The sequence below is a fragment of the Artemia sp. Qi Xiang Cuo genome, chromosome 6, assembly GCF_049724085.1.
Source record: "Artemia sp. Qi Xiang Cuo chromosome 6, ASM4972408v1, whole genome shotgun sequence".
NCBI classification, from domain to species: domain Eukaryota; kingdom Metazoa; phylum Arthropoda; class Branchiopoda; order Anostraca; family Artemiidae; genus Artemia; species Artemia sp. Qi Xiang Cuo.
In genome coordinates this window covers 47,455,385-47,480,146 of record NC_142799.1, presented here as the reverse complement: position 1 = coordinate 47,480,146, position 24,762 = coordinate 47,455,385, and the positions used below count along the sequence as shown (strand labels likewise).

At 35.9% G+C, this 24,762-nt stretch overlaps 1 protein-coding gene across 5 annotated transcripts in view; it reads right to left on the bottom strand.

The window, feature by feature from the left end:
- heix (UbiA prenyltransferase domain-containing heix) overlaps positions 1 to 15,546 on the bottom strand; it is a 32,754-nt gene extending 17,208 nt beyond the window's left edge. Inside the window, exon 1 of one of the 5 annotated variants that reach the window (XM_089090791.1) lies at positions 15,497 to 15,546. Coding sequence is in view for 3 of the 5 variants with exons in the window: in XM_089090788.1 (XP_088946914.1) it covers positions 2,325 to 2,600 (276 nt within the window). In the remaining 2 variants the exon portion in view is untranslated. The other 4 variants (XM_089090792.1, XM_089090790.1, XM_089090788.1 and 1 more) reach the window with 4 other exon arrangements.
- Between the last annotated feature and the right edge of the window lie 9,216 nt (positions 15,547 to 24,762).

Sequence of the window (24,762 nt, the reverse complement as noted above, 5' to 3'; positions counted from 1 at the left end):
AGAAAAGTATATAGGCTATTACCAGAAATGTATTCAAATAAAAAAGGTTGCTAGGAAGTAGTATAATAGTTCAAGATAATTTATGTAAGCTCAAAATTGTGCAAGAAACTGCTGCCTCCTTTTTCTTTTGCAACACAAAGCTCAGTTACCTTCCTGGGGGAAGGTTTTGGGGCTTGATGCTTCCACAGATTGCCCCAGGGCATAATTTTCCAAATAAACTTTTTTTTTATCTGTCCCAACTGCTTTTCAAGAAGAAAGGGGCACCAACCTTCATAAAGTTTTTGATTTTGTTGTTGATTATTAACGTCTTCTCTAGAAACCAGCTTCTGTTGTGACAATCTTCTTTGTTCCACACTTTTCTATGTTTCTTGATGGGGTAATCTGAAACGAACTACTTTTTTTTCTCATTGTTTCCATTTATTTGAGACAACATTATCATATCACTTTGAATACCATCATCTGCATTTTTTTTTTTTTTTTTTTTTTTTTTTTTTTTTTTTTTTTTTTACAAACAATAATACAGAAAGTACACATACTGCAGTCATTATACAGCTATCAATGATTTTCCAGTCTACCCTCTTCAATAGTTATTCCCAAACCAAAACAGGTCAAAATTTTTTCTTTTTTTTTCCAAACTAATGTAATATCCTAGCTAAAATCATCCATTCTACTGCTTAATTTCACAAAACTCAAAAACAACATGATCATTTCCAGTCTTATAACATCATCGTTGATCCCTATCCCAACCATAAGACTAACATTGAGACTGCCTAGCTTTTCTCTTTGAAAAGCGAAAACTTCTCATATCCTTTCTAAGTCTCTCATAAAAACAACACTCAATTAGATTAGTGGTGTACAGTCTCATTCTGCAAATTACAAGCTCTACAAACGGGGCTATCACTTTTCCCAATCCTAAATAGTCTAGCATTGGAACTTACATGACCTGATCAAAAACGGAATAACAAACTACAATTTCTCTTATGCAGCTTACTATAAATTTTACTATCAAAGTGGTTGTGTTTTTTTTGGGCTACAAGCTGATTGTGCATTAAATCCTTCAAAATTCCGAATCTACTTTGTCTCAATCCTCCTCTGATTGATCTCAATTCCTTGTATTCATCTCCCTCTACACAATTCAGGGGTTGTGTTGTTGCTGTTTTTGCTGGTGCTGGTACATGTGCTGGTGTCCATACTAGCTGAATTTCAAATCCTTTTTGGAGCAATTGAATAAGTGTGTTGTAACAACTGCTGCCTTCTTAGTTTTGGTTTGAAATGAAATTTTGTAAGCTAAGTATAGCAGCTTTTGAGTCACTACAGATAGCAAATTTTCTATTTTCTTTGTCCTCTATTATGGTCTTTTGGATTAAATCTAGTGCTATTTCTAATGCTTTAATTTCTGCTTCAAAGACTGTTGAGTAGTGGCCTAGAGATCTGGATGCCACTAATTTCTTCCGAGGAACAACAGCTGCAGCTCCCACTTCTTTTCCTTCTATTTTGAATCCATCAGTATATATTAGACAGAAATTTTGAAATTTTTCTGTGATAAGTTTGATAAATTCAATTTTTGTGGATAATGGATTTTTTTTCATTTTTTTTTGTATTTCTTTTATGGTACAAGGTATTTGCATCAAAAGCCATGGTGGGGTTTCTAGAGGTTCCTTATATTGTAACATTTTAGTAATAGAGAAATTCAAACCTTCTTCTCTCATCAGTGCTTCTGCTTTCTCAAATGGGTTTAACTGTTTCCTTAGTTTATTTGGGTTCATGGTGTGGAATAGTCCACGTTTGACAATATGTTTCTTGATTGGGTGATTTTTATCTGATATCCATAGTTTTTGAATATATTTTAGTAATATTACATCTCTTCTTGTTGACAGTTTTTCTATACCAGATTCAATTAATAAGAAGGGAATTGGTGTGGTCTGTTTTGCTCCAAGAGCAATCCTTATAGCTGTGTTTTGTGTAACTTCTAGCTTATTTAGCTGACCTTCATTTGCACTGCCATATATAGTGGCCCCATATTCAATTTTTGGCTGTATATACTTAATATAAAATTCTCTCATTACTGCTGGATTAGCTCCATACCTTCCCCCTCCCATCATTTTCATAAGATTCATCTTTTTAAGGCATGAGAGTTTTGGATTTTCAATATGTTTGGCAAATCTGATCTTACTGTCCAGTATTATCCCCAGGGCTTTGTATTCTTTTACTATTTCCATATTTTCTCCATAAAATTTCAAAACAGGTGGTCTGGTATTTCTCCTCTGTGTTATAACCATGGCTTTTGCTTTGGATGGTTCAAATATTATATCTAGAGTACTTGCCCATGTTTCCATTTGGAGAAGTATTTGTTGAGCTTCTTTTTCAGCTTCTTCTAAGGTATCCTGGACAGTCCAAGTCTTGTTATTGTCAGCAAAAATGCTGCCATTGCATGGATCATCTTTAAAAGGAATGTCATGTTCACTTATGTTATAATAAACTGGACCAAGGACGCTTCCCTGTGGAACTCCTCTTTTAATTTGAACCTTGTTTTCTGATTTTGACTCCCCAACAAGTACAGCAACTTCTCTGCCAGACATATATTCTATTGAAAACTTCATCAGTGTGCCATGGATGTTTGCTTTTATAAGTCCATTTAATATTTGTTGGTGTACAATGTTATCAAATGCACCTTTAACATCTAGAAATATAAGGATCATGAATTTCCTGTTATTTAATACATAAAGTGAATCTCTCAAAATACTTATAAGACTGTCAGTTGTGCTTCTACCTTGCCAGAATCTATTCTGAATATCCTGAAGAATTTGTATTTTTTCCACTGTGTAAACCAACCTTTTTTTGACCAGTCTTTCATACATCTTTCCTACAACTGGCAGTAATGTTATAAATTGGTGATTTTCCACTAAATTGTTTTTACCAGGTTTTGGTATCATTATGGCTATGCCTTTTTTCCAGCAGTCTAGAAATCTTCCCTTTTCCCATAACATGTTAATAATTTTTAATAATTCCTGTCTCCATCTAGTTGGAAGATTTTTCAATAATGTTGGGTGGATTCTATCAGGTCCTGGGGCTGTTTCTGGCAATTTATTTAACACAGCTTCTAGTTCTACACCTGTGAAAGGCAAGTTATATGGTTCATTACTTTCCTCCTCAGCTAGTTTTCTGGCTTTAGCAAATACTTAGAGTGTAGGGCTGTCTTTATAAATGGATCCTCTTTGCCTATGATAGTGATAGTGATATATTTAATTAACAAAAAGTTTAAATACAAAAATCAATATGATACACCCAAAACCAAACGGTTGACGTGGGGTGAAACAGGTAAAAAAAATAATACATACATGTAACATCATTCAAATACTCTATAATAAGAAAGAAAGATAAAAAGAGAGAAAAGAAAAGAAAGAAAAAAAAATAAATGAAGAATAATAATAATAGTACAGGGACAGCAACTACACACCATATTCATGTTGTGGGGTCGCACTCACAAACCAACAAGCAATTGCAACTTAATTTAAATTAAATCAAATCAAGTTACCTCCAAAACAAACAAAACTAGAATTCATACTTACTTAATAATTTTTCTTTCAAATTTGCTTTAAAACCACTAAAATTTTCTAGTTTCTTCATATCATTATCCAAATTATTCCATAAATTTATACGCTTTATAACAAAAGAAAACGTGGACCTGGCAGACACTATAGGGGGAGTATAATAATCATTTTTACCCCTAGTATTTTGGTTATGTATATTCCATCGGCTGTAAAACCAACCGTTAAAACACTCCGGCAGCTGCTTCATATTGTATCTATACATAAACACTAATATATAAAAATGATGAAGACCCACCGCTGCCAATATCCTAAAAATCCTATAGACTTCTCGAACTGATTCTCTTTCTGATTTTCCTGATAATTCTCTAATAGACTTGTTTTGGATAATTCGCACAGGATTAACAATGGAAGAAAATGTACCAATGTATACGGAAGAACAATACAAAATATAGGGATGGATTAACGATAAATAGAAAAGCCTAAGTGTACTAGTTGGAAAAATAAATTTAAGTTTACAAATCATCCCCAAATTACGCGATAGAATCCGGGATAAAGTTTCAATATGGGATTGGAAACTGAGAGTCTCATCTATAATAATGCCAAGATACTTTACTGCCTTTTGACGAGCAATCATACCATCTTCATATGCTATATGCTGTATCCATGGATAATAATTCGATGTCCTCGAAAATATAAGAAAATTACTCTTAGAGGGGTTCACCTTTAGCTGATTCACTCTCAGCCACCTTGAAACCTCATTTAGCGATTCTTGTACACTCTCTAGGAGCTACCTCTCTGACTTTGCTATTACCATTAAAGAAGTATCATCAGCAAACATAGGCACTATACCCGCGCTATCCTTTTTGACGATCTCACTCATTCTTGTTTCCAGTTTACCTAAATACTTTGGAAGATCATTCACAAAAATCATAAATAATAAGGGTCCAAGTACCGAACCCTGTGGGACTCCACACTCAATACAATTTTCATGGAAACCCATATTACCAATTTGAACATATTGTTTTCTACAAGACAAAAAAGAACGTAAAAACGAAAGAGCTGGACCCCTAATCCCTTAAAATTTCACACTTCATTAACAGAATATCGTGACTGACCATATCAAAAGCCTTTACAATATCTAAAAATACAGTTGCCACTTTATATCCATTATCTAACGCCATATTAATAATGCTAGTCAAGTATTTGTTTGCTTGCTCAGTAGTGCGATCTTGACGGAATCCAAATTGTGTAGGAGTAAATATTCTCTGGTCTTCCAGATACTGATAAATTCTGACCGAAAAGCATTTTTCTAGTATCCTAGACATAATGGGTAAAATCGAAATTGGTCTATAATTTTCAACATCACCAGTATTCCATCCTTTATATATTGGTATCACTTTCGCTGATTTAAAACAAATCGGAAACACTCCCTCTTTTAGACACTGATTAATTAATGAAACAAAAGTTTGAGCAATCACATCCCAAAATGTTTTTATTACTCTAATTGAAACAATATCAGAGCCAGAAGCGGTACCTTTAATACCATAAACAATGTTTCAAACTTCAGATTCTTGAACTGGGAGTAGATTTAAAGAGATTTCCATCTCCTTATGAAGGTAATTTTGAAAATCCTGGTCTGCTTATAATCGACTCTTTCACTATCCCTCCAACTGTCGAAAAATGATTAGCAAATTCTTCACAAATTTCCTCTGGATTTGTAAGACTGGTTCCATCTTTACGGAATATTTCCTGAGGGATTCCTCCAGATGATTGTCCTAAAGTGCTTCTTGTCACATTCCATGTTTTCGACGGATTTCCAGATGCTTTTTCAAATTCTATTTTATAATAATCTTGTCTAGCTCTTCGCAGGAGTCTGTTTAGGGCATTACGATAACTCTTATAAATTCGCTCATTTATATCGCAGGGATGACGTACCTTTTTCTCATATAAATTTTTCTTCTTATTTATCGATCTCAATAAACTCGGAGTAATCCAAGGCTTCTTTGAAGGTTTTCTTCTATTGTTGTAAATATTCTTAGAGTATTTTTCCAGGGATTGCTTAATTATTTGGTAAAACACTCTAAACTTAGAGTCAATATCCGCAGAGACTGAAAACTCTGTATTCCAATCCTTTTTGGCTAGCTCATTTCTACATTTTAGAAGTGCATCTTTATCGAGTAAAATCCTCAGCTTGAGACTGCTCTTCTTTGTGGATTTTTTATTATCAACGCATACCGAATAACATGAAAATACACCAAAATGATCAGAAGTATCACTTATAAGAACACTTGGACCGCCCGACATATAATTTGAAAATATATTATCCAGACATTTCGATGACGTCCTCGTAACACGAGTACTAATATTAATAACAGGGATATAACCAAATGAAATCATCAAGTTTAAAAATCGGTCTGTATTTGATCCATTATCCAATAGATCAATGTTAAAATCTCCCATTATAAAAATAGGACTTCGATGTGGGATCTTTTTCAATTGTTCTTCAAGTAATTCATAAAACTCAATAAGAGATCCTGACGGTGGCCTATATACAATCAGAACATAACCACAACGTCCAGACAGCTCTTACTGCAAAATAAAAGACTCAAAACCATTTCTTTATATATTAAAATATCCTTTTGGACACTTGGCCGTATGTCAGAACGTATATACGCTGCCAGTCCCCCGTGTCGGCGAAGTTGACGATTTTTCGTGTAAAGATTATAACCTGAAGTATGTAAAAGTTCCAAATTATAGTCATTTAACCAAGTTTCAGTCAGTCCAATTACCTGAAGAAGAGATAAACTAGAAATTTCATTTATAAAATCTAAACTTGAATTCAATCCTTGGCAATTCAAATGGAACACATTAAATCTATCCGAAACATTACTACATACCATCTGCATTTGGTTTACGAATAAATATTTAGATTCTTCAAACTCCAACCTATAATAACCACCAGGCCCACCACTTCCATCAAAAATTTCATTATACCTGTTTACAAGATTAACCTTATAATTTTCCAGCTCCTATACATTAATTTGTCCTGGAGGAGACCCCAATCCTTCATCCAACATCAAAGCCAAATAGACAAATTTGAGTACAACTCCACAGGGGACACAATTCATACATTCTAAATATAAATTTATTACATGCTGCCCAATAACAATAATAACACCAAGAATAATAATGAGATAAAAAAAATAACAACCGCAGAAAAAGAAGAAAGAAATATTCAAAAAAAAAACAAAAAAAAAAAACAATGACTCAAAAGGGTACACCTTGCATATTGGGTGCCTTCTCATATTTACATTTCTTCTACGCTACAAACAATCAACTGTGAACTATATGAACCATCAACCATGAACTCCTTCAATTTCCCGCCAAAATTTCTTTTTATCACTAATTAATCACCAGCTACTTCTTAATCAATGGGAACATGAATTCGAACAATTATTTTTCCTCGTAAGCTTCACTAATTGCCGCTATGTTGGTTACGAAATGATTGATTATTCGGTGCATAATCAAGTTCAGGAATCAAATCGTCTGGTGAGTATTTAGCACGTGTTCCGCTGGGGCGATTGAAAAGTAACACAGACGGAGAAGTTTTCGAGATCCAAGCGTCTATTCCGAATTTGCGTAATTTCACCCTTTTAATCAACAAATCATTTCTTGCTTGGCGAACTTCAGCTGGGACATCATCACTGAGGTAAATATCACGGAAAGACGACACTGCTTTACCATTTAATTTCTTGGCATTTTTCAAAATATCAATTTTCGATTTTTTATCAGATACTTCAACATGAATAAATTTCTGTTGCTCACTCACTTGGGTTACTTTGAATGGTGGGACTGGAGCCATTTTGAGTCCTTCTGTAAGAATACTTTTGAAGATATTCTTCGCATTTTTTTAGATTCACAAGAGATGTTCCATACAATAATATTCTTTTTCAGTTTATCAAACTCCAGTCTGGCCAATCTCATACTCAAGTTATTTGATTCTCTACTTCGAGCTGTACAGTCATCAGCAGTTACTTTTACCTTATTCTTTAGAGATTCTTTGACTTGCTCAAGCTGACCCACTCGCTCATCATTTTCAGTCAGCTGCCTTGCAAATCCCGCATGTGATATCTCCAAATTTGCCACTTTATCTTCAATTCCCTTAATCCTATTTTCTAAAGAATCTAGCTTTTTTCCATTTTCTGTTATCAAACCGATTACAGTATTTGGACTTTCCGCAACTGCTGAAATCGTGAATTTATTTGTAGAATCAGTGCTACAAGTAAGAACGTTAAGATCACACTCCCCTTCTCCCTTCCGAGTGTTTTCTGTATCATCTCCAATATTACGAGGTTGCTTTCTTTTACGTCCCATGATTATTTCCAGACAACAAAATTAAATTTAATTATCTGCTTACCTCATTAAGGACCATTTTTTTTTTTTTTTTTTTTTTTTTTTTATTCATAAACACTCGTAAAAAACACTAGGCCCCCCAAGCAAGGGCTTAATCAATCAAACGCATATTCGCAATCAATATGTAAACAGCTGGAAGTCTACACATTCGAAATTCCAAGTTCGAATGAATTCAATAACTTTCACAATATAGTATAAATTCCGTCAACTTATAATCCTTAGTTTCCGTTATATATTTAATTTACTTTAGATGTTCAGCTGTTAGCAACTGAGTGACTACTGATGGTCTGTCTTAGATGCCTAACTCCTGCTTCAGCTTTTTTCCTGTCATCAATTATTAGCTGTCCATTAAATTGCACTGGGGTGTTTAGATTTGGAGGATTATTTCTACTACCCATTCTTTTATAAATTTATATACTTTCCCATATGAATCTCTAAAATTTAAACTCTCTACAAACTTTGTCCATGAATCACTTTGAGCATCAATTGTAGCTCTTGCAAATTTTGCTTTGGCTTGCTTTAGCTTAATGTAATTATCTGTAGATAGAATTTTATTGTAGTTGTTTGCTGCCCTATTCATTGCTTTCTTGGTATTTTCACATTCAGTATTCCACCATATAGGTTCTCTGTGCCTATTCTTCCTTATTTTGCTCTGTGGGACAATTTTTTCTGCTGTCTCTAGGAGGAGTTGTTGGAATTTACAAATTTTATCCTCTATGTTTTCAAAAGAGTTCAGTTCTTTCTTTAGTTCAATAGATTCCAGACTTGTTCTGTACTCTTTCCAATTAGCTTTTTTGAATATGAACCTTGCCTGGTTATCAATTTTTGGGCTTTCAATTCTGCCTTCAATATCCACAATCACAGGTAAGTGGTCACTGATGAGGTTACTGTTAATTTCTGATGTGACAGCTGTCTTATTTGGACCCCGGCGCCACACCGGCAGATCGACCGAACGCCGCCGACGAGACGCCCGGTCGAACGCCTCCGAAGTGTCGTAACGCCGCTGGCGCGCCGCCGCCAGCAGAGGCGGCGGCGTTCGGTCAACTTTTAAATTAAGTTCGCAGCAATTCTTTATTGCGTCAACTGCAAAGTCAGAGCTTTTCCTTCTTGTGTGGTTTATTATTTCGGTTTTTCTTATTAGAAATTAAGCAGGGCCTGCACTATCCCCGAATTTTCGGGTATTTCCCCGAAAATCTATGCGTTACCCTAAAAAAAATTTGGTTCCCTGAATCCCCGAAAATCACGCAATCACGGTGCCACCCCTAGTGATTTATCACCAGTGACTTTCCCTGCCAAGTATTATTTTGCATACCATAATTCTTCACTACTCTCTTGCTCGTTAGTTTTCGTCTCTTTTGTTACTTTGCATAAAAACCAGACGGATGCAACCGGCAATTGGAAATATTGCAATATACACAGTTCTTCATATGTTGACAAAAAAAGTATTGTCTTTATGAAATGAGTTTAAATCATTTCAAATACAGTTTCCCAATCGCTATTTCTTACATCATTTGTAGTCAAGAATTGTATTTTCAAGTTGAATAGAATTATAGAACACATTCACCACTATACAGCTTCAGGCTTCAGTTGGATCTTGAAATTGACACCCGACAGATTGTTTTTACAACTGAATTGTAAGTTTGCAGATTTTTTTTTTTTTTGCTGTTTTTAGATAAGATTTTCTTAATGTTTAATAATCAATTGTTGAACGCCTGATAGAAAATACAATCTTCTTTCTGAAACTTTTTTACCCCCCCCCTCCCAAAAAAAAACAAAAACCCTTCTATTGAGACAAAATTTAGCTATAGACTAAGCTATGTACAAGGTTGGGGAATTAAAGATTGAACCAGAAGTTAACCGCTAAAATATGATTAGTAAATAAATTGTAAATTATTGTCTATAGGGGGGGATAGGGGGCTATCATTTTTAAATGATAAACCCTCATTTTTTTTTTTTGAAAGCAGGGATGCCGAAAAGATAAGTATTTTTTCCATTTAAAATAGAGACAGAAGAAAATAATATCAAATTCCCTGGGAAACCAGTGAAATATTTTGATAGACCCACGGCCCCCATTAGGCCTTGTTCATTGTCTTGGGTATTTTGCGATTTCTCATGGGCTACTGGTCTAATTTGGCTTTTGTATGTGCTCCCTTTAAATTAGATTCTTAGTATATTATAGAATGCCACGGAGAATCTATGACTCAGTTTTCCAATAGTTTGAGGTATATCTGAATAATTTCGACATTTTTGTTGTTGTCTTTGTACCCCTTTACTCATGCCCTCAATTTTTTTTCAAGGAACACTAAGCTGTTTAACGTTATTTTGCGTGTTTGTTTGAACCATATAGTAACCTAGTTAATTATTAAGTAAATTATTTTTCTAATGAAAGCTGAGACGGTATCCTATCAAGGTGGTATCCAGAGGAAGGGGGGGGGGAGGGTAGGGAGGTATTACATTTAAATGATAATATCTCGAAATTTTTTTATTGAAAGCAGGGATCCCAAAACGTTATTTTTTTTTTTAATTTAAAGCAGAGACGGCATCCTATCAAGGTGGTATCCAGGGGGGGGGGGGATAGTGAGCTATCATTTGTAAATGATAATACCTCGATTTTTTTTTAAAGCAGGGTTGCCAATAAGTTAATTTTTTTTTTATTTAAAGCAGAGACGGTATCCTATCAAGATGGTATTCAGAGAGGGGTGGTCATAAGGAGTTATTATATTTAAGTGATTTAGTATCTTGATTTTTTTTTTTTTTTATTGAAAGCAGGAATGCCAAAAAGTTGAAAAGTTGACAAAAATTCCGATTTTCGTGAGTTATACTTGATACAGCACTTGCATGGTTTTATTGTCCAAAGGGAAAGGGACATATGCGTTCAACCCGTTTTTTATTTCTTATTGATGAAACGGGCTTACTTTGAAAACATTCATTCATAAGTACCAGGCAGATTCACACTAAAACGAATTGGTGTGACGAAAGTGATATCAACATCCCCACCTAAAGTTGCGCTTGAGTGACAATGGCGCCCTTGGTCCTGTGCCCAAGTTACATTAAAAGGCCAGGTCATAATAAAAGCTTTCAATTTGGGAGGTTCAAGGAGGAGTCTTTGCCAGTCTTATGACATCAGGGTACTAGATGTTGCAACGTTCTTACATATCTACAGTGGTTTAAAAAATTCAATCAACACACAAATGATTACCAAAAATATGCACAAATATAGTAATGTAACATTTGGAATATTATAAAACTTTTTTCAAAGCTTTGAAGAAAAGCAAAAAAAGCTAAATACCCCTAACTACGCTTGAAAGCTATTTTAAAAAGAAACTCTTTGGAGATTTCCATGGAAATGACCATAGTAGAAGTTTTGAGCCTGGGTAGGGATCAAAGAGGAGTCTTTGAGTATTTTGACCACAGGTCAATTATTGTTGTGACTTTCTTAAATTCGGTAATTTTTGTGAGCATTTGGAAATCAAAGCTTAAACTCAATAACTGATACTAAGTGTCCTAACATTTTGCTTTGATTAAAAAGAACAAACTAGGAGGAAAATCTCAGCATCTTCCTAGAGCTACTTCAGTCTGCATATTATTTCATTTAATTACATTTAAAATGGATGAGCTTTTCATTTTTTACCTAAGAAAATAACTGGCACTTCATTTTTCTTCATACCAAATAAACCATTAAGCGGTTTTTGGTTCATTGTAATTGAAATGTTTTCATGTAAAGTGTTCATCATTTATATTTCAATTTGATAAATTTACTCTTTTTAGATGTAGTTTATAATTTGACTGATATTAGGTATATATCAATTTATAATTTGGAATGAATCCCCAAAAGGAAAAATGAATAATATCCAAATGAGCAGCCAAAAGCAATAAAAAAGCAGCAGTTCAGCCTTAGCCTACATGACATATATTCTATAAAAAAGCAAAAAAAAACTTTAAAATGCATTTTTTTTAAATTGTTATTAAAAAACAGTTTTTAATACAAGAAGGCTTTTTTAGGAATCCAAAAGAGCAAAAAAAAAAACCAATCAATATCAAAGTTGTCCATTTCAACTGTTTTAAAGGTGACAAAACAGATATAGGCAAAGGGCATTATGAAAAAACTAAGCTTCTAAGTTCAAAGTTATTACCCAGATAACTGACAAATTTTGTGATACAGTATTTTGAAGTTTTTTATGCAGTAATGCTTGATGAAAAAAACTACTAGTTTTGATAATTATTTATGTTAAGAATACATAGCTAATAGATACTTCAACTACTTATATTATGCAAGGGTTCTGAAACGCCACAGCCATTTCATTTCTACCAGATTTCTACTTTTCTTGATGAATAAAAAAGAAGACTAGTTTCCAGCCAGCAACTTGTGAATTTTTGAACTCATGAATAGGCTCGAATCTGTTGTAAATTTAAGCTGTGATTTGAGAAAGACTGATGAAAACACTAATGTTTGCGGTCAACATTGATCATGCTGGTGGTGCGCCGCCAACATCTTACTGGCAGCACGCCACCATCTTACCGGCGGCGTGGCGTGCTGTTTTTGGCCCCGCCGCCGCCAGTCTTCCCTTATTGGCGGGGCGCCAGGGTCTAGTCTTATTTGCCATTCTACCAGATGTAAAAGCTTAATCAATAGCAGAATATGAACCCCAGTGTGGATTTGCCCTAGTGGGTAACCCATATGGTCTTAATAGAATTACTCCATCTTGTCCTTCCAGGATCTTCTCCAGTGCACTTCCAATACCATTTTTATTTCCACAACCACACCAAATATCAGAGTAAGCACTAAAATCACCTACTATTAAAAATTCTTCTGTTGGTTTTACAGCATTTATTGCTAAATCAAACACAGGTTCCACATCCATGTTGCTTCCTTCTGGGCTATACACATTAGCTAATATCAGTGCTGATTTTCTATATCCATAGACTCTACACAACAAAACTTCCACCTTCTGATTCAAAACTGATCCAAAGTCCAACACCTGATGGTACACTGACTTTTTGATGGCTGTAATCAATCCACCTCTTCACCTTCATCTTGGTCCTTTCTGATTACATAGAAATCTTGCATTATACATATGTCTCTGCTTGTCAGCCATGTCTCTTGTAGGCAGATAATATCAATTTCTTTATTCCTTGCAAAGCTCTCAATTGAATCTTTTTTAACTCTTTTGATTGATTGGATATTGAATGATAAAACTTTCATTTAAGGGGTCATGTTGATTAGCTTTAAAATTTCACTGGATTCTAGTTTCTCATTGAATAGTGTTTTCATAAGATAGCATAACTTCTGGACCCTTTCTTGTAATTCCAAGTCCCTCAAGTCAACCACTTCTGTTGCACTTGAAACAAAAATCACTAGTTTTGTCAGAATGTCTTTTTGGAGTTTGTTTTGTTCATTGATTTCCCAGGCCTGTTTTTTATTTAATGCATCTGCATAGGATCTATATACTATGGAAGCCATATTAAAGCCAACATTTTTTTCTTGAGATAATCTCAAACTGTTTTTATTTTGATCTCTGACCCTACATAAGCCAGAAGTTGAAGAATGGTTACCCCTGCAATTTACACGGCTATATTTTTGAAATTTTTCTTCTTTTTATGTTACTTTTTTTTAATTCAAAATCTTTTGACTGGTGGGGACTGCATAGCTGAGACAAACTGGTTGTGGTATCTTGCATTGTGCCTGCATATGCCCATATTTTTGACACTTAAAGCACTGGATAATAGGTGTTTGGTATTCTTGAACTTCTGTTTTTCTTCCATATAGCCAGAAAGCTGCGGGTAAAAGATTATTTTCAAAGGTAATTCAGACTGATAGGCTATCTTCTAATTGTTTTATTTCTCTATTAAATCTTTTCAATCTTTTTACAGATTTCACTGAAGCATTAGCCTCAGATTCAAGATCACTTTCAGTGATTTCTTTGAGTATTCCTCTAATAACTCCTTGACATCTGGGTTTAAATTCCTCTGCCTGAACTTCTGTTTCACCTACTTTATTAATTGTTAATGCTTTTGCAACAGCAGATTTAGTGGGAAGCAATATTGTGACTCTCTTTTTGTCTTTCTTAATTGAATTCAAAATGTTTAGGTTTCAAGGCTTCTTTTAGGCTTAAGGTAGTTTCTCTTTCCATAGGCAAGGTTTTTGTTTCATCTTTGCTAGACAAGACAATGGGATACCACTAGCTGGCTAATTTGATAGTGTATATATATATACAAATCTTTAAATTATTCAACCAGTATTTTAAGCCTAGGAGTCCAGCTGGACATAAGAAACCTTATTTAAAAAAAACAATTCTTACTCTATAATATGCAGAATGATCCTAGTTAAAACATTTTGCAGGAGAGCCTTTATCTTTTCTTCTTTCCTTGTTTTTCCAGTTTTTCTAAGAAATGCATGAATTTCTTAGAACCTATATTCACAAAATATATACCCCCACCCCCCTAATGTGCAAATATAAACCTAGAATTGCATCCTCAATCTAAAAATAACATCCATTTGCATCACAAATGAACTTTACTCCCATATTAGCCATGTGGTGGATGTCCCAAGACAACTCTATGGTCAAATCTATCTAAAATCTGGATTCCCTTATTTTTTGGCTGGTAGCCTACTTAGGAGGGGCTGTAAAACAACTTTTGCTGGTAAATATTTACCAAATGATATTATTGACTTACAAATAAAGTGAATATACCATTCAATGCCTTTTTTTATGCTGATTATGAATATAATAACCATTTCTATTGGAAATGAATTTTAGCCCCCCCCCCTATATATGTCAATTCAGGATATATATTTGCACATTTGGGGGTGGGGTTAGGTTAGGGGGGCTAAAATTCATTTCCAATGAGATGATTATTACATTTGTAATCAGCACAAATAAAGGCATCTAATGGTATATTCACTTTAGTTGTTACTCAATAATATGATTTGGTAAATATTTACCCTTTTGGCAACTCTATTGTTTTCCTCAAGTAGGGTTGGGGATATAGCTCTTTTGGCTTGTTTTCCTAAGTCATGAGATAGTCCTAGATTAGGAAAGTTTATGATACCCTCCACTTCTTTAGGGTGTGTACTAGCCTACCTAAACTCATGGTTTCATCAGAGGGAAGAGCTGGGTGCTTTTCATCTATTGAATTCAAAACTTCAAAAGAATTCAATATAAGGACTGTAGCAATGAATCTATTTTGAGAGTGTGGTGAAATATAAATTTGATGTTGACTTTAGTGACTATTTTGGGGGCTAGAGTAATGACATGTGGTTATTGTCTTGCCTGATTAAATCCTGGTGTCTGTTGTATTTTATGACCCTGATACTGTATAGCTTGAGACATAGGCACTAGGCCTACTTGTGGAATAAATGTTGTGTACATGGGGGCCTGTCCTAGTTCATTATTCAGACCAACTGCATTTGGCCTCACCATCACTCCAGGGAAGTAATGTGGATCCCAATTTACCTGCATCCCAGGTAAAACAGACCACTTATCCCCAAACAAAATCAAAAATATCAAACCCTCAAATCAAAAATTTTTTACCAAGCTGAGCCGTTTTCCTCAAGTCAAAGTTTATGAAATTTGCACATGCGGAAATTTTGAAAATGTCGGTACTTTTTCCATTGTTGTAATATAAAAAGATTTTCTCTATGGTAAAAGTGCTGAGTGTTAGAAGTACAAATAATTGTTTATCAGAAAAGGCTAAATAGCAGTAGCCAATTATTTTTAAAGTCAAAAATTTATATTTTTGTATTCTTCAAACCAGCTCCATTTTCTCAATTGAGCCATGAATATGTTAAGTAGTCCCTCATCATGAAGCTCTCTCCTCATGGTCATGGGTTCCAGCAATCATTGTCAGAAAATAAAAGGTTGGGGCATGATGTGTTCGAGAGACACGGGCCAGGGTTCACTTTTTTTAACTGAGCCCTCAATTTGAAGCTCTATCCTCTTCAGTTTCTTCAATTACGGTTAGAGAAGGTGGAGTCTTCCGGTGTTTAAGGACCACGGGCCAGGGATCACTTTTTCATTTTAAGTTAAAAAAAAACTCATTTTTAAACTGAATTATATTTTAAATTTGGAAGATCAGATTTAATTTTATTTCTGAATGGGTATTCAAGCATTGTAAAAGAACTTCATTCAAGTAATTTTTAATCTTTTTCAACTAAGGGAATTAGTAACACTGAACTGATGTGATGTGCGATGGCCCCATTATAATGGAAACGGCTCTTCCTTTAGCTAATTTTATATGTTCAAAATAAGTTCAAGGAGGGAATAGGTTTCAAAAGTAGTTGTAACCTTTATATGTCTAAAAAAATTAAATTATTAATACAACTTTTTAGTTCCAAACAATAAATATTTCATAGTCTTTAAGTTAGTTCTATAACTATTCCCTCAACTGGCCCCTGAATATATCAAGTGACTCCTCATTTTGAAACTTTATCCTTCTGGGATTCAGCAATTGCAGTCGGAAAATACAAGGCTTGGTTATGGGGATGTTCGAAGGCCACGAGACGGGTCACAGCTCACTTATTTCAAGTGACCCCCCATTTTTAAGCTATCTCCACTTGGATTTCTTCAATTACGGTCATAGAAGGTAAGGTGATTTCTTGTTTGAGGGCCACGGGAAATGGTCCGCTTTTTTATTTTAAGTTAAAATACTCTTTCTTTTAGTTTAGCGAGATTTTAAAGTTGGGAAATCAGATTAAATTAAACATCTGAGTAGGGATTAGAGCATTATAAAACGGATTCATTCAAGTTGTTTTTAATTAAAACTATGGGGGATGGGAATTGGCAACACTGAACTTGTTTGATGTATGATGGCCAAAGCATAATGGAAACAAATTTCCCTTTAGATAATTTTATATATCCAAAACAATTTCAAGGAGGGGATAGGTTTTAAAAGTGATTGTAACCTCTAAATACTTTTGAAAGATCGACTGATCAAAACATTTTGAAAGTTAAAAAATTCAATTTTTTATATTCTTCAAATTGGTTCTATTACCTAAGCTCGCCACTGAATACGCCAAATAACTCCTCATTTTGAAGGTATTTTCTCCTGGGTTTCAGTAATCACAGTCAGAAAAAAGGAGGTTGCATCATGGGGACGTTCCCGGGCCAAGGGGCAAGGCTATTTATTTCCAGTCACTCCCCATTTTTAAGCTATCTCCTCCTGAGTTTCTGCAATTATCTGTCAGAGAAAGTGGAGTCTTGCGGATGTTTAACGGTTACAGGCCAGGGTTTATTTCTCTATTTTAAGTTGAAGTGGTCTTTTTCCGTTTACCAATATTTAAAATTTGGAAAATTGGATTTAATTGTTTTTCTGAGTAGAGATTAGAATATTATTAGAGGGATTCATTCAAGTTGTTTTTTAATTATTTTAATTATGGTAGATAGAAAACAGCAACGCTAAACTTGAGCGATGGCAATACTGAACGTATGAGATGGGTTCGTCATGGGTGATGAAGTATTAATTCATATTACTTGCTGCATATTATAAAGTAAAATTTCATCGTTTTTTATATACGCAGGTTGTTCTAAGGCTATATAAGACCATTAGGGGGGTGGGGGCCCGGGATGAAATGTCAAAAATGCGAACAAAACCATGGAAACGAGCATTAAATTAGCAATCTAAAAAATGTCTCTCTTTTTGTTTTATCATGTCTCCTTATAAAGAACTTCTATTCTGGACCTTTTAGTCCAGTAAAACTACAAAAAAAAAAAAAAAAAAAAAAAAAAAAAAAAAAAAAAAAAAACAGACATTGACATATGAGCAACAGAAATGTTTTTGGCACCAGAATTTCAGACGAATTTGCTTAATGGAATCCAAAAGACCTCGAAATCAAACCTACGAAAATATTCCAATTTTAGGGAGAAGCGGGAGGGGTAATCTCGAATTTCAATTTATGCGCTATTTTCTGGAATTAAGGGTCGTTTCCTATCAATTCAAGCTCGAGGCGACAGAACATGACATCAGAATTGGAAAATTCCATCATTAGTACTCCAATACCACCCAAAGCGAGGTAAGAGGGGGATGAAAAATTGAAATCTTAGTTTGTGCAGTATGCGCACACAAATGAAGACCTAAATGCTCTGAAAAATTTGCTTAATAACATATCCCAAATCGCTTGAATCGCCCATGTAGAAATACCCCTTTTCAGGTAAAAGATGGAAAAAATCTCGAATTTTAATTTCTGCAGTATTTTCTGGATTGAAAGGTCGTTTCCTATTATTTCTAGGGAGACCAAAAATTACATCATAATCAGGAAAATTCTTTTGCCTAGTAATTCATTTCCACCCTAAGCGAAGGCAGAAGGGATAAAAAAAATTATGATATATTTTAATTTGAACAGCAATTAACTGAAATTTCATCCTCAAAAAACCAAACCTAAGCTGTGGATTCTTCTCTTTTATTCTCAACCTGATTTTGTCACGAGTCCCCTCTTCAAAAACACCCCCTCTTCTTCAATTTATATCCAGCGCACAGTGACTGCTACCTTAACTTCTAGTCCCACACAAATATAGACTGCGCCATCTGAAAATTAACAATGTATTGCGATCAATATTCTTCCTGGTAAGAGTCGATTTTGAAAATATTAGACATGTTCCAAACCGTATTAGGATTTGCGTAGGTGATGCGGGAAGACATATTCATATAAGAGCTCATTTTTAAGGAAATGATAAAGATGGCTCCGTTTCATTTTTTTAAGCAGAGACATCTAGTTTTCGATATTGGCAGTGATTAAATAGAAAAAACTTTTTTTTTAACTGAAAGTAAGCCATAATACTAACAACTTAAAACACCCAGAAATTATTCCGTACATGAGCAGGGGCTGTCCCTTCCTCAAACCTTGCCCTTTGCTGTAAAGTCCTAAAGTTCTTTGAAAATACTTCTCATTCAAATCCTATTTGTCTAAGGATAAGCCTACACTCCATTGATTTACTTCACTATTATTTCAACGCCTCTATACTGTGGCGTCAACATATGGTTCGCATCTAGCCGATACGTTTAAATATGAGCCTTCAACATTCCCACCTGCTCTATTCGAGTCTCACGATACCATGCACCGGTAGATAAGGCTGCACTAGCCATTGGTATACGGAAGCAGCACAAACCAGAGGTTCAAATAATGCCAACACGAACATCCCACTATTTCGTGGATGATGGTTGCCCACTTCATTCGGTAGGACACAACACCTTATCCACTTACGCAGAGGTATCTTCTTCTTACGTGGCCTTTGCACAGAAGTATTCAGCATTAGCTGACGTCATTTTTGATGGCTATGCAAGTGAGCCGACCATCAACGATCCCGCCCATCGGAAACGAACGAAGGTAAAACAGTGCCCTACCATCATTTTCACTTCTACCACGAAGTCTGCTTGGAAGAAAGCAAACTTTCTCTCCAACTCAGACAATAATTTGAATATCATAAAGCTGATAGCTGGAAAATAGTGGAAGCCGGGTGTCAAGTATAAGAAGCCAAAGCCGATGCAACTGTTTTAATAGCAAAAATTACACTTGCTTCAGACGAGAAGAGGGAGACCAGCTTGATCGGGAATGATACCAACTTGTTGATCTTCAATATGCAAAACCCGAGCGGACACCTCTTTATTTCCAGAATGCAGTTCCTGATGACTCTGTAAAGATTTTTGACGATTGCTACTTGAAGAGGAAGTTACCATCAGAGGTTAAAAAGTCACTGTTACTTGTCTACGCTTTTTCAGGATGTGACACTACATCGCGATTGCCCGGTATTGGCAAAGTTTTAGCATTGAATACCACAGCTGACGCCATGTTTTTGAAGCCAGTCAGATATTTTATTGCTCTTCAGCGAACAAGGAAGAATTGATTGCAGCAGACAACCAGACACTTCAACAGAGCTAGATCTGACGAATCCTTACCTGAACTCCAATACCGTCTGTTCATATTGAAAGTAGCCAGTTTGGCTAGTTTTGTCAACGCCGAGCGCTTACCGCCCACGCATGCTAATGCAAACTAAAGTACCACTACCTGCGCGTTTGTTTTAAAGTGGTGATATGGTTGCTATCAGCGACAGCTCTAGTTCCTGGAGACTGGGGCTGAAAACTTCCATCTAACATTTTTTATAACCATTATGACTGATATACTGCCTGCTCCTGAAAGCCTTCTCACACTGATTCACCGCGGCGGTAAAGGTGACTGTGATAGCCTTTGATGCTCTTGCACTTGCTTGTAGCCAGTACCATGGGACAAGCTACCTCAGCGTTTCTTTGGATCAATATAATGACCAATGTGATTAAGCCAAATCTTGTATTATATTCAATAGCTTCTTAATCGGAACGAAGTGTGAAGTGTTCCTGTTTGCTCTTTTTCCTTTAGTTTTTAGGGGAGAGTCGGGTACGTTGGGACGCGGGGCCGTTGAGACACGTGTACTTTTGACAGAAAACTTCAAGCTAAAAATCTGCCGCTACCCCCGCCCCAAACGCCATCTCTTACACTATTTGTGGATTTAGTATAGTAGTTATATGTGTAGCTTTCTAACACAAAATCTAAGTAAGAGTTTTCTATGTGGTTTTTGAAAAATATTTTGCTTTGCGAAATCCTACGATTCTCTTTGGTAAGCAGCTTCTAAAAAATTGCTTAGAGTTTGTGAGATAGACAAATTTATGAAATTTACTATTGTATAAATGTTTTTATGTTCTTTTACCGTCTTGTGGCGAAATTAAATTTTTTTCTTAAGTTCGTACTGTTAGGGTACTCTGGGACGCGTGTTCCAGGGTACACTGGGACAGGTTTAGATAATTGTGTACCAGGGTACCCTTGATTGCTTTAGCCAAGAGAACTTTCAAGAGTATGCTTCTTGTCTTATGTTGACTTCTTTCTTTCGTTTTTCTACTCTCGATGGGCCTTGCGTTATTAGGTAGCTACAACAATCCTAAAAAAAACCTCCCCAAAATCAATAATTTTGCAATCCAGGCCAATAGTATCCAGCTCAACACATACAATAAACGCTACTAGTATAAAATAAATTCCAACAATCATTAAAAAAATTACTTCAAATCTATAATCTACGAATTAATAAGAATTCTATACGACTTCTACACTCCCTAGGGTATTACTGCATTTTTTTCATAAAACAGACTCCACCAGTTCAAGTCTAAGTCTTCAAATCTAAAACCTACAATCTAAGTCTCAAGTACTTCAAATCTAAACTCTAAAATTTTTTTTTCTTTATATCATACAAAATCATATATTATTTCTATATTTCATAAAACTATGTTCAATCAGAAGCTCCATACATTCTAATTAATCAATTAAATTTAAATCTTACCTAATATATAAACTTAGAAGAACTTAAACTTAGTATATAAACTAAAAACTCTTTTTTTCGTTTTAGAATGCCAAAAACGAGGAAAGCTGATCCGTCGCTTTACGCCTGGAATGACATGAAGAAAGCAGTAAAAGCTCACCTTTATGGGTTGCCACTTCGATCAGCTGCTGAAGTTTACAATTTCAAGCGGTCAACTCTTAGCAGATATGCCACTGCGTTTCGTGACAGAACGGATAAAGAAAAAGAAGAGCTTAGTTACACTCCTGCCTGTGACAACAGGCGAGTATTTACGATTGAGCAGGAGCTTCAACTTGAAGAGTACATCCTTCAAGCAGCCCGAATGCACTATGGTCTCTCCAGGAAGAGAGCCAGAGAGCCTGCTTGGCTTATGGCAAAACGAAACGGACTTGCATATCCGTAGAGCTGGGACAAAGAAAAGTCTGCAGGCAAAGACTGGTTGCATAGCTTTCTTAGAAAGCATCCTTCGATTTCGCTTCGAAGGCCGGAACCTACAAGTATCCAGAGAAACCTTGGTTTCAATCGTGTTGCTGTTGACACTTTTTACAGGAATCTCGGAGAGTTGTATACAAAATACAAGTTCCCTGCTAGCTAGATCTTCAACCTCGAGCTCACGAATGTCCAGACCAAGTGTCAAAGAGTGCCGAGCCCGAAGGGAGTAAAGCAGCTTGGTGCTACGACTTCCCAAAAGAGAGGGAAGCTTGTGACCATAGTGGGCACTATAAATGCCACGGGAGGATTTATTCCAGCCTTTCTGATTTTCCCACGAGCACGTTTTGTTGAAAGGCTTCTTGATGGAGGCCCCCCACAGACTGCAGGAATAGCAAGTGACAAGCCTGGAAATACTTGGATGACAAAGGATCTGTTTTTGCTGTAATTGGAGCATTTTGTATCGCAAGTCCACCCATCTTCTGAGAATCTTGTCTTGATTCTGATGGACAATCATGAAATTCACACCAGTTACGATGCAATTTTGTTGGCCAAAGAAAAGGGAATACATTTACTTACGTTCCGCACACATCATCCAGGTTGCAACCTCTCGACGTTTCGGTTTATGGACCTTTAAAGACTTACTGGTCACAGGCAATGAGGAACTCCTTGAGACTTTGCCCTGGTTGAGCAGTGACGGAATATGAGATCGGTGAATTACTGGGGGTTGCTTTTCCTAAGGCCTTCTCTCAGACTAACATCACTAGCGGATTCCCAAAGCCTGGAATTTTCCCGCTTAATACTGAAGTGTGGCAAGAGTATTACTTTCTTCCAGCTTTGTGACGAGAAGATACTACTGATCTGTAGTATCAGTCTACCACTGCTGACAATAATTTACCAGATTCGCAGGAGCTTCGGTTGTGCCCGAGTCCCAATACTACAACCCATTCAACCTCGTCTGTTTTGCCAGAAGATATTATACCCCTGCCAAGAAGGGAAGCTAAAAACAGAAAGACAGGCAGGAAGCCTGGAGTATCCAAGATATTGACTTCTACACCGGTGAAAGACTCGATCCAAGCTGCAGAAAACGAAAGGAAGCCAAAAAAAGAGAAGAAGGATCTCAAGAAAAGCAAGAAAGCAGCTCCTTCCAAAAAGCCGAAGATTCAGAAGAAAACTACCAAGAGATTGCTGACGTTCAGTGACGAAAGTGGAGATGAAGCAGGACCAGGGGATTTTGAGTGTGACGACAATTCTGACGACTCGTTCTGCTCTGAAGATTTTCGATTAGCAGAAGAGGAGCCTCTGACTCCCAGTATCTGTTCCGGTGACTTTGTTCTAGTCGAGTACAAGGAGGAAAAGGGATCGAAATTCTACACTGGTGAATTGCTTCAGGTCGAGCCAGACAGCTACACTGTCAATTTTTTGAAACGAAAGGTTCCAGCCTGGAGGTTGACGTTTCCGGAAGAGCGCGATGAAGCGTTTGTCGATAGTTCAGAAGTAGTGAGGAAATTGCCAGTTCTAATGGTCTCAGGCGGAACTAAACGCATTGCCAAGATGATCAGCTTTGATGCTGACCTGACCAACTACTCTGTTGAATAATTTTTTTAATAAGTCTATTGTATTTTTACAGTTTTATACCACAAAATATACTAAGTTTTAATTTATTGATCATGGTGTTCCAAAGTACTCACCACCTTGACCCATAATACCCGCAAAAATGGTACTCTGGGACCAAATGGGATCCTCTGAAAAATAAGTCTTGCTAATTTTACTGCGAGCGATAAAAATCTAAGAAAAATCCCAGTAAAAGCCAAATGATTTTGCCACAGTTTGATGTTTGATGCAAGAAAATCGGACTGTAAATTAAGGAGATATTGAGCTTTAAGTTGACTCGTCCCAGGGTTCCCGGCTCTCCCCTACTTGTCATGTTTTTTTTTTTTTTTTTTTTTACAATGATAACCGAACTTGTCAAATTCAGGATCGAAGTTAAAAATGACAATCTTCTGACGTTCTCGCCCCCCCCCCCCATAAAGAGAATTAGAAGAAAATCTTCTGTTTAAATTTGCACTCTTTAGCCCTGAAAGAAAGAATAAAATTCTAGCAAACCATATCGTTGCAAGTAAAATTGCCCCCCCCCCACCTTTGGAGTCAGGTTGAGACTAATAGAGAGGGCGAATATTAATTCATATTTGAGATCACTGGCGTGAAATTGCAATGACGTGTCGTTAAAATCAAAAGTAGGCCAAAAGCAAAAGGGTCCTTTCATCCCACTCTGACCTCGTTTAAGACAGAAATGGACTACTAAATTATGGAATTTTTCAATTCCAACGTCATTCTCAGTCCCTCCAGACTTGATATACAAGAAACAACCTTTCAGTCCACCAAATACAGCAAAAATGAGATTCTGATTTTTCATCTCTCTCCGACCTTGTTTAGAGTATGTAACCGATGGGAATGTGACTGATGGAATTTTCCAATTCAGATGTCATTATCGTTCTCCCTGTACTTAAATTATTACAAAACAACATTTCAATCCAGAAAATATTGCAGAAATTAAAATTTGTACATTATCCCGTTTTTACTAAAAAAAGAGATATTTCTGAATGGGTAATTTCAAACGATTTTGGACATGTTACTAAGCGGATTTCTATGAACATTTTGGTGCCAAAAACATGTCTGTTGCTTAAATGCCGGGTCAAAACCGCATTTTTACTGGACTATTCTTAAATTTAAACAACAAATCTAGGATTTTGTTCTCATACCTGAAATCAATTTTTTTTTATCTAAAGGTTTTTGAGTCTGGCCCACGAGATCCTCACCGGCACTATGTCTCTATACAAGATGAGTGGAGAGCAACAGGTACAGTCTAGTTAGTATCTCACTACCTAATCTATTGATGCTGAAGCTATGGATGAAGAAAACGTAACTCAGTTATGCTATGTGCTGCTACAGCAGATGTACCGTACCTTATTTTGAAATTAGCAATGATGAACAAGAAAACTTACTTGTGGTTTGACGTTAAAATATTGGCTTTAGCACTAAGAAGTAACAAC